The sequence below is a fragment of the Carcharhinus amblyrhynchos genome, chromosome 1 (assembly GCF_965287045.1).
Source record: "Carcharhinus amblyrhynchos chromosome 1, sCarAmb.v2.hapA, whole genome shotgun sequence".
Classification (NCBI taxonomy): domain Eukaryota; kingdom Metazoa; phylum Chordata; class Chondrichthyes; order Carcharhiniformes; family Carcharhinidae; genus Carcharhinus; species Carcharhinus amblyrhynchos.
The window spans coordinates 167,306,580-167,320,706 of record NC_137324.1 but is presented as its reverse complement, the minus strand read 5'-3'; the positions used below and the strand labels follow the sequence as shown (position 1 = coordinate 167,320,706).

General features: G+C 42.8%; 1 protein-coding gene across 1 annotated transcript in view; it reads right to left on the bottom strand.

The window, feature by feature from the left end:
- Positions 1-918: 918 nt before the first annotated feature.
- hpse (heparanase) overlaps positions 919-14,127 on the bottom strand; it is a 43,245-nt gene continuing 30,036 nt past the window's right edge. The window contains exons 11-12 of the mRNA XM_080195042.1: positions 9,490-9,636; positions 919-4,680 (exon numbers count right to left, since the gene is read on the bottom strand). Coding sequence (XP_080051168.1) covers positions 4,521-4,680; positions 9,490-9,636 — 307 coding nt within the window. The 3' untranslated portion in view covers positions 919-4,520. The remainder of the gene's footprint in view (positions 4,681-9,489; positions 9,637-14,127) is intronic.

Genomic DNA, 14,127 nt, shown 5'->3' with positions numbered 1-14,127 from the left:
ATATCCATGTTAATGGAAACCAGTGGAATGTGGCAACCGGTGGAGTGTATTGGAACGCTCAACAAAATGTTTTATGGGCCACACTCAAAATTCACATGGCCCGTAGGCCACTGGTTACCCACCACTGATCTATCTCTATCAGGCCCTACAATATTTAGTTCATGATCATCTTGCTTCTTCTCAGTGCATTTGTGCTACTGGCCTCAGATTCTCTTTGTCGTGGTTTCCCTCAGTTATCCCTCATGTCATCTCTGTCTTTTTTATAGAGGATAAATAGATATATCCAATCATTCTTGATTTTTTTAACAAAAGCACACAGTTAAAAAGACACTGGCCAATACAGTTTTTATTCAAAAAGAAATATAAAAAAATGACTTGTGAATTCCTTATCAAATTCATTCATGATTCTCTTCTATTTGTAGCATCCAGGTTATGGTTTTGCCCATAAGTGGACAGCACGGTGGCACAATGGTTAACACTACTGCCTCACAGCGCCAAAGACCCAGATTCGATTCCCAGCTTGGGTCACTGTCTGTGTGGAGTTTGCATTTTCTCCTTGCATGGGTTTCCTCCGGGTGCTCCAGTTTCCTTCCACAGTCTAAAAGACGTCATGGTTAGATGCATCGGCCATGCTAAATTCTCTCTCAGTGTGCCCGAATAGGCGCCGGTGTGGCGACTAGAGGAATTTCACAGTAACTTCATTGCAGTGTTAACTTGTGACACTAATAAATAAACGTTAAACATTAAAGTGAAAACATATTCGCCATGTGTGGCCCATCAGACCCTTTCATAACTGAAATGATTTCCCTCAGTTATCCCTCATGTCATCTCTGTCTTTTTTATAGAGGATAAATAGATATATCCAATCATTCTTGATTTTTTTTAACAAAAGCACACAGTTAAAAAGACACTGGCCAATACAGTTTTTATTCAAAAAGAAATATAAAAAAATGACTAGACATCAGATATAGTAATACATTATTTCCTCAAAATTTAGCATTTTTTCACAACATAACATTGCATTATACTCCTTTAAAACTCCAGTAGTAAGAATGACCAATTACAAACAGATACATCACTAAATTATTGAGAATATATCAGACCAATCATATTTAATTTATCTTACAAAGGTCATGGGTGACAAAAAGGAGAGACTTCAAGCAACCACCAGCAACAGGGGAATATTTTCTCCAATTGATCCAGAAATTAAGTTAGAATCTGAATACACTGCTTTTGAAAACAGAATAAGAACCTTAGAAATGACAATCAGAGTGAATGTCCAATGTGCAACATTCTGCTGTCTGTGATTTTTAATAGTGTCAACTTGAGTCGTTCAAATATATTAACAATTTATTTAAAATTGTTGATTGAGGAATGTCATAAGAAGGCCCCAAGCTCCGAACAAGATTTGGGCTCCCACATTACTACATCTTACCTTCTGCCCATCACATCTTGCCCATTCATTTAAGCTGTCAAAGTCTTTTTGCAGTTTCTTTAGGTCACTTTCACACCTTACTTTCCCCAATTAACTTGTTGTCACAGGCAAAGTTGGAGACAAAGTCGGTCCCCTCATCTAAGTCATTGATATAGAGTGTAGATATCTCTGAAGCATAAGCACGGATTCTTGTGACCCCCAATAATTGTAGTCTGTTAACCTGAAAATTACCCCTTTAATCCAATGCTGTTTTCTGATATTAACTAAACTCCAATTATCCCAAAACATTATCCCAATTCCCATGAGCCCTAATCTTGTTTTGTCTAATACCGCAACAAATACTTTTTGAAAATCCAAATTGATTATATCCACTGGTTTCCATTTATCCATCTTTTTAGTTATAACCCTAATCAATTTGTCAAATGAGATTTCCTGTCAGTTTGTGTTGGCTCCCAAAGTGCCCAGTCATCATGTCCCTAATAACAGATCCTAGCATTTTCCTGACTAGTTTTATAAGTCTATCTGGCCTGTAGCTCACTATTTTCTCTCCCTATCCTAGCAGGGTTACATTTGCTACCTTTTAATCAAGGGATATTCTGGAAGATCAGAATCTGTGCATCCCCCCTCTGTAATCATCTCCTTTAAAATGCTAGTATGTTGGCCATCAGCTCAGTATTGTGAGCTTTTAATTCTGTTAATCACTCTGGTGCTTTTTACTTACTGATCGTAATCATCCACATTTTCTATTTTTTCACTTGAACCTTGGTTTCCCATTACTTCCAGTGCATTTTTTTGTGTCTTCCATGATGATGATAGATATAAAGGGTGGGATTTTCTGGTCATCCCGCCCAAGGTCAACAGACCTTTGCATGGTCCATGTCCTGCCCGCTATGGTGGGTGGGTGGGAAAATTTCTCCCAAAATATTTGCTCAATCACTCTACAATTTCCTTATTCCCAATTATAATTTATCTTGCCTTTGCATTCAAGGTACTTACATTTATACTTGATAATCCCTTTCTTTTTATGCGCATATGGAAGCAGATTGTAAAAGCTTCTATGTTTCTAGTTAGTTTATTTTCATCCCATTTTCACTTTATCAATTTTAATGAAAACCTCCCAATTTTCAGGCTAACTATTCTTTTTGGTAACATTAAAAACCACTTCCTTTACTTTTATACCATAGAGTCATAGAGGTTTACAGCATGGAAACAGGCTCTTCAGTCCAACTTGTCCATGCCACCCAGTTTTTATCACTAAGCTAGTCCCAATTGCCTACATTTGGCCCATATCCCTCTACACCCATCTTACCCATGTAATTATCTCAATGCTTTTTAAAAGCAAAATTATACCTCCCTCCGAATGAAAAAATTACCCCTCTGGACCCTTTTGTATCTCTCTCCTCTCACCTTAAACCAATGTCCTTTAGTTTTATGGTTACTCATTTTGTTCACCTTGATTGAATCACTTTTTCCTTGGAGTTTTTATTCCTCAAGGGATTGTATATTCATTGTGAAGTTTGATTCAAGAAAAAGTCTTTAAATTTTTGCTATTGTCATGGTCATATCTTTTAATTTAACTTCCCAATCTACATTAGTCAACTCCCTTTCATTTCTTGCTTGTTCAGACTCAGGACTGGAGTTTTAGGCTTCACTAAATCACTCTCAAGCTCTATAAAATTCTACCATATTATGGTCACTCTTCCCAAGAATTGCTTTCACTACGATTAACCCTGTCTCATTGCACAACAATAAATCTCAAATAGCCTTGCTCTCCACTTACTGCAAAAGCACCAATATTGAGAAAGCAGTGTGTAAAGCTGGCAGGCACAGTGGCAGCTGCCCACATTGGACATCTTGACACACACTCACCCATTCCATGTCACCCACATGCAGCCTTGCAAAATCACTGCTGGACAGTGAAGGATCTGTAACTTGAGGACTCTGAAAAACTGCCTTCAAAGTTTATGGAAAAGTTAGTTAAAAGTTAACAGAACTGGAAATAAATATTAAAATTAAAAAATAAACTACACAGAATATAATAAATAATAGCACCCACATCAAACACTTCATTGGGACTACCATCAAGAGACGTAAGAATAAAGAACAGTACAGCACAGGAACAGGCCCTTCGGCCCAACAAACCTGCACTGATCACATTTACCTATTTAAATATGCCTGTTCATACGCCTATCAAGATAAGTCTTAAATGTGGCTAACGCTACTGTCTCAACTATCTCACTTGGCAGTGCATTCCAGGCCCCCACCACCCTCTGTGTAAAAAAACTTCCTCCACACATCTCTGCAGAACCTTTCCACCCTTACCTTGAACTTGTGCCCCTTTGTAATTGTCATTTCTGCCCTGGGGAAAAAAGCTTCCAACCGTTGACCCTATCTATACCTCTCATAATTTAATAAACTTCTTTCAGATCGCCCCCAGCGACCTTAAGGGAATTCAATTCACTGGTAAAATAAAGAGACAAGCAGTTTCATAAAATATAAACACCCACTCAATTTGGAGAAGGAAATGGTCCTTGTTTTTACTGTCTCAAGAGCCAATTCCGCACCCCACCACACCAAAGTATGGGAGCTATCATATTAGCATTGGTCATGTCTCGCTGTCTGCCAAAAATGGGTATTAGGCAACTTCAATTAAATAAGTGAAAGACCCAACACTTGTCTGGGGATACCTGCAGGAAGTAGACAGAGTTGGATGGCGCAGGTGAGGGACCTGTATCACTCAGATTTCCCCAGCTGTCACCACCTCCCCCATCAAAAAGACAAGGGTTATTTCTTTTTTTGAAAAATGTAACTTTCCTGGAAGGAGCAGCCATAATTGTTCGTCGCATTCTGGCAGGAAAATCTTTCATTTTTCACTCACCTCGCAAAAAAATACACACAGTCTGAGCAACACAACCCAGAATTTTATAATCAAATGGTGACAATACTTGAGAGTAGAAATCGTGGTCCCTTCCGCTTTTAAAAAAAACGCCCTGTAGAATCCATGAACTTTTGTAGTTGCACCATAAATATTTAATTATCTGCAAGAATAAGTTCTTGCTGGTTGTATCATTGCCCTGAAGCTGTTTCACTGGCAAGCAGGGGCCTTGGCATCTTGTACCACATAGAATGCATAAGAACGTGCAGGGAGAATGATTGGACTTCCTGGTTGAATTGCTTTTCCCCTGATGGTTGGCAAGGTCTTCCTGTCCACCATTTTGAGAAGCTCGCCATTGAGCCGAACAGACCTAAGAAAAAGACAGAAAGTTCTGAGTTATCAAGTGGTACAAGTTGTTGATTACAATTTTCTCTTTTCTGACAAATTGGGCTGGGTTTTCAGAGTCATGGAGACATTAGTAACCATGTGCATAATGACACTAAATTATTAAAGGTAACTAGGTAGCGGTAGCAGCTACACATAGAATCATAGAATCCTACAGTGCAGAAGGAGGCCATTCGGTCCATCGACTTTGCACTGACTACAATTCTAATCCCACCCAGGCCCTATCCCCATAACCCCATGCATTTACCCTAGCTACTTCCCCTGACACTAAGGGGCAATTTAGCATGGCCGATCCACCTAACCTGCACATCTTTGGACTGTGGGAGGAAACTGGAGCACCTGGGAAAACCCATACAGACATGGGAAGAATGTGCAATCCCCATACAGAAGTGACCCAAGGTGGGAATCAAACCTGGGTCCCTGGCACTGTGAGGCAGCAGTGCTAACCACTGTGCTACCATGCTGTCCCATGGACCAATCCACTCAGTAGAAAAAATGTGCCACCTTCCCCTCCAATCCATTGCTGAACTCTCAAGTAGAATCTGTAGCCTCGACACTCCTCCACTGTTGTCCTTTCTCCTAACATCCTGTCAGGTTGTTAAGCCATACTCTAGTCTCTGCTTTTAATCAATCTTTCTGGGCGATCAGCTTGCAGTCTCCTCCCATATCTGTTGGTACCTACCTAGTCATCACCCACTACATCTCTCACTTTCTCAGATTCTGCCATGTTCTGACCTCAGAAAGTGTGTGTGGGTGGGTGTTTCTGCTTGGACTCCAGACCAGGATTTCCATCCAGAGGCAGTGGCATAGTGGTGCTGTTGCTGGACTAGTAATCAGAGACCCAGGGTAATGCTCTGGGGACCCAGGTTCAAATCCCACCACAGCAGACGGTGAAAAAAATCTGGAATTACAGTGTCTACTGATGACAATGAAACCATTGGCGATTGTCAGGAAAACCCATCTGGTTCACTAATGTCTGTTAGGGAAAGAAATCTGCCATCCTTACCCAGTCTGGCCTACATGTGACTCCAGATCCACAGCAATGTGGCTGACTCTCAACTGTGCTCAGGGATGGGCAATAAATGCCGGCCCAGCCAACGACACCCACATCCCATGAACAGATTTTAAAAAAAGCAATAGTAATAGCAGATTCACTAGGTTGATTCAGGAGTTGAGAGGGTTGGCTTATGAGTAGTGATTGAGTAGACTGGGGCTATATTCACTGGAGTTCAGAAGAATGAGGGGAGATCTTATAGAAACATATAAAATTAAGAAGGGAATAAATAGATAAGATAGAAGCAGGGAGACTGTTTCCACTAGCAGGTGAAACTAGAACTAGGGGGCATAGCCTCAAACTAAGGGGGAGCAGTCTTAAAGAACAAAGAGAACAAAGAATAATACAACACAGGAAACAGGCCCTTTGGCCCTCCAAGTCTGGGCTGCTTGTGCTTCCAACTAGACTATTCATTTGTATCCCTCCATTCCCAATCTGTTCATGTGGCTATCCAGAGAAGTCTTAAACAATCCCAGCGTGTCTGCCTCAACCACCCTGTTTGGCAGTGCATTCCAGGCCCCCACCACCCTCTGTGTAAAATACATCCCTCTGACATCTGTGTTAAACCTTGTCCCCCTCGCTTGAACCTGGGACCCCTTGTGTTCGTCACCTCCGACCTGGGAAAAAGTTTCTCACTGTTTACCCTATCTATGCCCTTCATAATTTTATACACCTCTATTAGGTTGCCCTTTATCCTCCGTCTTCCCAGGGAGAACAACCCCAGTTTGCCCAATCTCTCCTTATAGCTAAAAATTGAGGAATTTAGGACTGAGCTGAGGAGGAACTTCTTCATCCAAAGGGTTGTGAATCTGTGGAATTCCCTGCCCAGTGAAGCAGTTGAGGTGATCTAATTGGATGTTTGAAGGCAGGGATAGATACATTTTTCAACAGTTAAGGAATTAAGAGTAATGGTGACCGGCGGTTAAATGGAGCTAAGTCCACAAAAACATCAGCCATGATCTTATTGAATGGCAGAGCAGGCTCAAAGGACTAAATGGCCTACTCCTGTTCCTCATTCTTATGTTCTGACCCGGGCAGTGGTTGCCTCTGGCAGCTAACACAGGCATCTTCTGATATTAAGGCAGAGACCAGAGACTTACGATTATGAAATCAGACAATTGGGACCTTGCTGTGACTTGTTTTGTGAATATATCAAAACAAAATAAGACTTTGGTGGCTGGTTCAAAAAAAAATACAGGTTGCAAGTACGCCCACCCAAGGACCCACATTTACTTGCTTTTTGATTAACCGAGTTACAGTTAGAAACCATCAATTTTATAAGTTACAACAGCATTCCTTTTTTAACCTCCACACACAGAAGACAATTGCGGGAGCTAGAATCTCTGCATGGTTCCGTCAGTCGAATTCTTACCTCTGAATAAAAATAATCATTACAAACCACACTCCACATAATCTAGGTGGAGAGTATAGTGCAGAAGCACTGTCAGGCGGCCCGTTAAGATGTTGTGAAAGATCCCAATGCCACTATTGAAATCAGAAAGGTAATTCTCTCAGGTATCCTGGCCATTTTCATCTTTCAACTAATGGTCTTGAAAATACAGTTTGGTCATTTATTTCAGCGTTGCTTATGGCACCTTGCTATGCACAAACTTGCTGCTGCGTTTCCCTACTGCAATCAAACTTCAAAAGTATTTCACTTGGGATGTCCTGGGGATGCGAAAGATGCCGTATAAATGCAAGTTCATTCTTTCTTTGCTGACAATTGTGGCCGCACTCATAAATCTGGTTGAAATAGGATTACAATTGATGGTGAGTGTCGCGTTAGTCTTGGGGCAGGCAGCAAAAGCGGTCGCCACGGAAAAGGCCCAAAATTTCGCCTAATTCTTCAACTCTGCTTCAAGTGGCTTGGAAGAGAACATAAGAACATAAGAAATAGGAGCAGGAGTAGGCCATCTAGCCCTTCGAGCCTGCCCCGCCATTCAATAAGATCATGGCTGATCTGTTGTGGCTCAGTTCCACTTTCCCGCCCTCTCCCCATAACCCTTAATCCCCTCTCTTATCAAGAACCCATCAACCCGCTTCTTAAAAATATTTAGCGAGGCAGCCTCCACCACTTCAACGGGCAGAGAATTCCAGAGATTCACCACCCTTTGAGTGAAGAAGTTCCTCCTCAACTCTGTTCTAAACCGCCTCCCCTTTATCTTGAGGCTGTGCCCCCTAGTCCTACTGTCTTTTTTGAGCGGGAAGAGTCTCTCCACCTCTATCCTATCCATCCCATTCATCATCTTATACGTCTCAATGAGATCTCCCCTCATTCTTCTAAACTCTAACGAGTACAAGCCTAGTTTATTCAGCCTCTCCTCATAGCTCAATCCCCTCAACTCTGGTATCAGCCTAGTAAACCTCCTCTGCACTCCCTCCAGGGCCAAAATATCCTTGCGCAGGTGCAGCGCCCAAAACTGCACACAGTACTCCAGCTGCGGCCTCACCAATGCCCTATACAGCTGCAGCAAGACCTCCCTACTTTTATATTCAATCCCCCTCGCTATGAAGGCCAGCATCCCATTCGCCTTCCTGACCACCTGCTGCACCTGCAAGCTGGGTTTTTGCGACTCATGCACAAGGACCCCGAGGTCCCTCTGCACCGTCGCCTGCTGCAGTTTTTCGCCACGTAAGTAATAGTCCTTCCTACCATTCTTCCCACCAAAGTGGACCACCTCACACTTGCCAACATTAAATTCCATTTGCCATTTCCTGGCCTATTCGCCCAGCCTATCTACATCCTTCTGCAGACTCTCCACACCCTCCGCACAATTTGCCTTTCCCCCAATCTTGGTGTCATCAGCAAATTTCGACACCCTGCACTCGGTTCCCTCCTCCAGATCATCTATATAAATGGTAAATAGCTGAGGCCCCAGCACCGACCCCTGGGGCACCCCACTAGTCACCAACCGCCAATCCGAATAGCACCCATTGACCCCCACTCTCTGCCTCCTATTTGACAACCAATCCTCTATCCACGCTAACACCCTACCCCCAACTCCATGTCCCCTGACCTTCTGCAATAACCTCTTGTGAGGTACCTTGTCAAACGCCTTCTGAAAATCCAGAAAGACCACATCCACCGGCTCTCCTCTATTCACTGCCCTAGACACATCCTCATAGAACTCCAGTAAATTTGTCAGACACGACTTCCCTTTAATGAAACCGTGTTGCGTCTGCCCTATCAAGCAATTCCCTTCAAGATGCCTCGCAATTTCCTCCTTAATGACGGATTCTAACATTTTACCTACCACAGACGTTAAACTAACTAAACTAACTAAGAGGGAGAGAAAGAGAGTAAGAAAGAGGGAGAGTGGAGCGTGACTTCATAGAATTCCTACAGCACGGAAGGAGGCCATTTGGTCCATCAAGCCTACATCGATAATAATCCCAACCAGGCCCCAGGCCCATACTCCACCTATTTACTCTGCTAATCCCCCTGACACTAAGGCTCAATTTAACACGGCCAATTCACCTAACCTGCATATCTTTGGACTGTGAATGGAAACCTGAGTATCCAAGGGAAGCCCTCGCAGACGCAGAGACAATGTGTAAACTGCAAGCAGTCACCAAGTCCGGAATTGAACCCAGGTCCCTGGTGCAGTGCTAACCACTGTGCCAGCGCGCTGCCCTAAAACAGAAACATTGGCACAATGCAGAATATTACAGTTTGGACAATCCGGTTATTTAAATCATTGAAAACTAAGGTTTTCTTACTGAGAATATAATCCTCTTTCACTGTCGCCAGGTTGGAGCAAGAACTGAACAGTTTTGTTGAACAGACTGCAACACAGGAGAACGTGTTTGTCCTGATCACTCAGATTTAAAGCAAACATCGTTACTGATCCCTTTCGATGGAATTGGCTGAAAGTGGAAAAAGATTAATTAGTGTTAATGTCGACAATCAGAAATGTACACTGGCTTTACGAGTAAGTGATTTGCAATGTTTTAGTTCCAATCCAGCTTGTGAGTTGTGCAATGAAACACAGCAGTGATGCACACAGGGTGGCATTTAATGGAGAGGGCAAAGGTCTAGCCCACTGGCTGGAGAGTCAGTGAGAGACCTGTGTTGCCCCCCTTGTGATCCCCAGGGACTGAAGTCTCATCCATTGAGAGCTATTGACCAGAAGCACCCATCCAAAGCCCATGATTGCCAAAGTCTCTGGTACAGGTAAGTAGTGGTGGGACAGGATCATGAGGGAGTTGGCATAAAGTTCATCTTTTTAATTGGTTTATTTATTGGTGTCACAAGTAGGCTTACATTAACACTGCAATGAAGTTACTGTGAAATCCCCTAGTGGCCACACTCTGGCGCCTGTTCGGGTACACAGAGGGAGAATTCAACATGGCCAATGCACCTGACCAGTACGTCTTTCGGACTGTGGGAAGAAACCCACGCAGACACAGGGAGAACGTGCAGACTCCGCAGAGACGGTGACCCAAGCCGGGATCAGAACCTAGACTCCTGGCGCTGTTAGGCAGCAATACTGATCACTGCACTGCCGCAAACATTGCTCTCACCCGTCACCCCTTTCTAATGCCGAGTCCCTCGATATGGCATTGTGTGCCTTGGAACGAGGGACCCCGGTAGTCCAGAAGCATTTCCAACAGGATTTATCTGGACTTCTCAAATAATGAGTCCCCTACCTGCCACTGGGTATAAACCAGTGGAGATGGGATGAGGCCCTTTAGCAGACATTAATTGTCCACTTAAGGGCCACAATTGGCGACTGGGCAGGAGAACTGACTTACGGGCTTCCTCCAGTGAAACAATTGCAGGTTTCCTTCGGAGGGTTTTATTTGCAACCTTTCTGGAAAACAGAAAGGCAAGATATTGTCAGGCTGCTCTGACTTTGGTCCCAGCATAATCCATCTGAATTTAAGAATGAGACAATTTAATCTCACCCTTCACTATGAAAAAAAAATGCAAAACAAAAGAATAATTGGAAGGATTGCTGAACAGGTTTCCAGATTTATACCTTGGAATTAAACTGTCCATCTGTAACTATTGCACCAGTTTCTTATCTCACAACTAACAGAAACACACAGTATTGGAGCTTGACAATGACTGAATGGTGTTATTGTAGAATTGCTTTGCATGTTCCTGTCTTTTAATGGAAACACTAACTCATTTATATAAATGGGTAACACTTGAATTCAAAGAACAATTTAAGGGGTAGCATTTTTTAAAAAATGTGCACTGGCACATGTTTCCTGTTATCATATATTGCCAGCTCCCCCTTCCCCATTATAAATATATATAGGAATTTATAATGTAAACCGCTGATGTAAAAAAAAGTCACTGTAATTACACCCTCCTGCCAGTGGTGGTATCATAATACCTCAATTTTGCATCTTCCACTAGTTTGTTTATTTATAAGTGTCACAAGTAGGTTTACATTAACACTGCAATGAAGTTATTGTGAGAATCCCCTAGTTCACCACACCATGGTGCCTGGTTGGGTACACTGAGGGAGAATTTAGCATGACCAATGCGCCAAACCAACACACCTTTCAGATTGTGGGAGGAGACTGGAGCACCTGGAGGAAACCCATGCAGGTATGGGGAGAACGTGCAAAGTCCACAGAGAGTGACCCAAGCCGGGAATCAAACCCAAGTCCGTGGCACTGTGAGGCAGTAGTGCTGACCGGTGTGCTGTCCACTACCTCACCTGAACGGTGGAGCCCTGAAGCTTTGCTAGTTAAAACAAATGCAAACATAAAACCGAAATAAAAAGCTGGAAGGGTATAAAATTGAAGCATAATAAATAGCATTAAGATTGGACTCCATTAGACCTGGATGTCCTGCCCTCAAACCCTGCACCATCCGAATAATAAACTGGATTTTGATGCAAATTAGCAGGATTAAAGGGCCAGCCCTGGGCATCAATAGGGTCAGAGGGTCAGAGAGAACAACAGGGAATTGTTAGATAAATGGGTGGGGAAAGAGGGAATAGTGAATCAAGGGTCGATGGATGGGGACATGGTTGTATCTAATTTAGATCAATTTGGATTGCAACAATCCAGTTATATTCCAGAAAAATCTCAGGAAGGTTTATCTATAACTATCCTCTCTCCTCACTTGTTCCATCTTGGATGCAGAGGATAATTTCTGATAAACCTTCCAAACGATGTCATGTGAAATTTCACCCTGAACTTTTTCTGGTTTATTACTTAACAGGTAAAACTAAAAGGGACATCTAACTTGCTTAGTCATCAATAAATGATCAAAGAATCATAGAATCTCTACAATGTAGAAGGAGGTCATTTGGCCCATCCCACCCGCACCAACAACAATCCCACCTAGGACCTATCCCCTTAACCCCTCATAATTACCCTGTTAATTCTCCTGACACCATGGGGCAATTTAGCATGGCCAATCAGCCGAACCCACACATCTTTGGAATGTGGGAGGAAACCTAAGCGTCCAAAGGAAACACACGCAGAAACGCGGAGAATATGCAAACTCCACACAGGCAGTGACCCGAGGCAGGAATTGATCCCAGGTCCCTGGCACTGTGGTGCAGCAGTGCTAACCACTGTGCCATCATGCCATAACATAATCCATGCTAAATTTGGGTGGCACAGTAGCACAGTGGTTAGCACTGCTGCTTCACAGCTCCAGGGACCTGGGTTTGATTCCCGGTTCTGTGTGGAGTTTGCACATTCTCCTCGTGTCTGCGTGGGTTTCCTCCGGGTGCTCTGGTTTCCTCCCACAGTGCAAAGATGTGCGGATTACATTGATTGGTCATGCTAAAAATTGCCCCTTAGTGTCCTGAGATGTGTAGGTTAGAGGTATTAGTGGGTAATTATGTCAGGATATGGGGGTAGGATTGTGGTTGGTGGGATTGTGGTCAGTGCAGACTCGATGGGCCAAATGGCCCCTTTCTACACTGTAGGGTATCTATGAACAGTGGAGTTCCTACACACAAGAATGATAGACAGGTTTTAAATTCCCTATTTATACCCACAAGGACCTCTTTATAAATTTTACCATTGAATTTCAAATCTAACAATAAAACTCGTCTGGGCAGACCTTGATTTTGCCCAGGGCTCCACAAACATGCTACTTTAATATGGTGGTTATAGTTGAACAGTCCTTCATTGTATTTAAAGAATCTTCGGATGTTCGGAGGTCATGAAAAGTGCTGCAAGTCTGTCTTTTTCATTCAGGTTGATGTTAAAGAATGCAAGACCCAAACTAAGAAGGACCACCTAGTTCTAATGGTGCCTTGACCAATAGTCCACCCTTAACTCTCATCATTGAGAACAAATTAGTGTGTTGCGTGCAAAATGGTTGCCACCAAGTATCTAATCAACAATGATCTAAGCTGAAATGAGTCATGAGTCTGACATCATAGAAATTGGACTGATAAATCCATGTTTTCTTCATCAGCAGAAAAAGGTTTTTGAAGTGGGATAACCAAACATTTGTAATTTACTACTCAGCAGTCAAATACCAGTAATTTACATGTTCTCTAATGAGATACACATTATAAAACTGCCTCACTACGTTCAGGTGACTCTCAGTTTCCATGGGGTGGTTTGTTTTAATAGAACCTGTGTGTGTGATCTTCAGGTTAACTCTTCGCTTAAGTCTTCATGAAAAGAGTGCATTCATTTTAAAGTACGTGTTGAAAACAATTGAAAAAAAAAACAAAACATTTGCAAATTATACAGCAGCAGGTCACTACTTTTCCATCTCAGGTAGCACAAAACGTCCTATGACACCATTTTGAGTGAGAGTCATAGAGGTTTACAGCGTGGAAGCAGGTCCTTCAGCCCAACTTGTCTATGCCTTCCTTTGTTTTAAGCCACTAAGCTAGTCCCAGTTGCTCGCGTTTGGCCCATATCCCTCTACACCCATCTTACCCATGTAAATAAAGAGCAGCGGAGTTCTCCCCAATCTCCTGCCCAGTACTTTTCCCCACAATGAATCTCACTAAACAGCATCTTATCTGATTATTGTTATCATGATTGTGAACATTGGCTGCTGTGTTTCATATATCACAACAAGTGACTACACTTTCAAGTACTCTCTCCATAGATGCTGCCAAACTTGAGTGTTTTCCCGCATTTTCTGTTTTGGTTTCAGACTCTGGCATCTGCTGTTATTTTGCTTTTATTCCAAAGAACTTAATTGTCTGGAAGGTGCTTTGGGTCACCTGGAGTTTGTGAACGGTGCTACAGAAATGCAAATTCTTTCTTCTTACAGGTATGGGATAAGGTAGATGTTCTTATCGATAAATGATTTATGGCGACACGGTAGCACAGAGGTTAGCATTGCTGCCTCACAGCGCCAAGGACTCAGTTCAATTCCCAACTTGGGCCACTGTCTATGTGGAGTTTGCACAT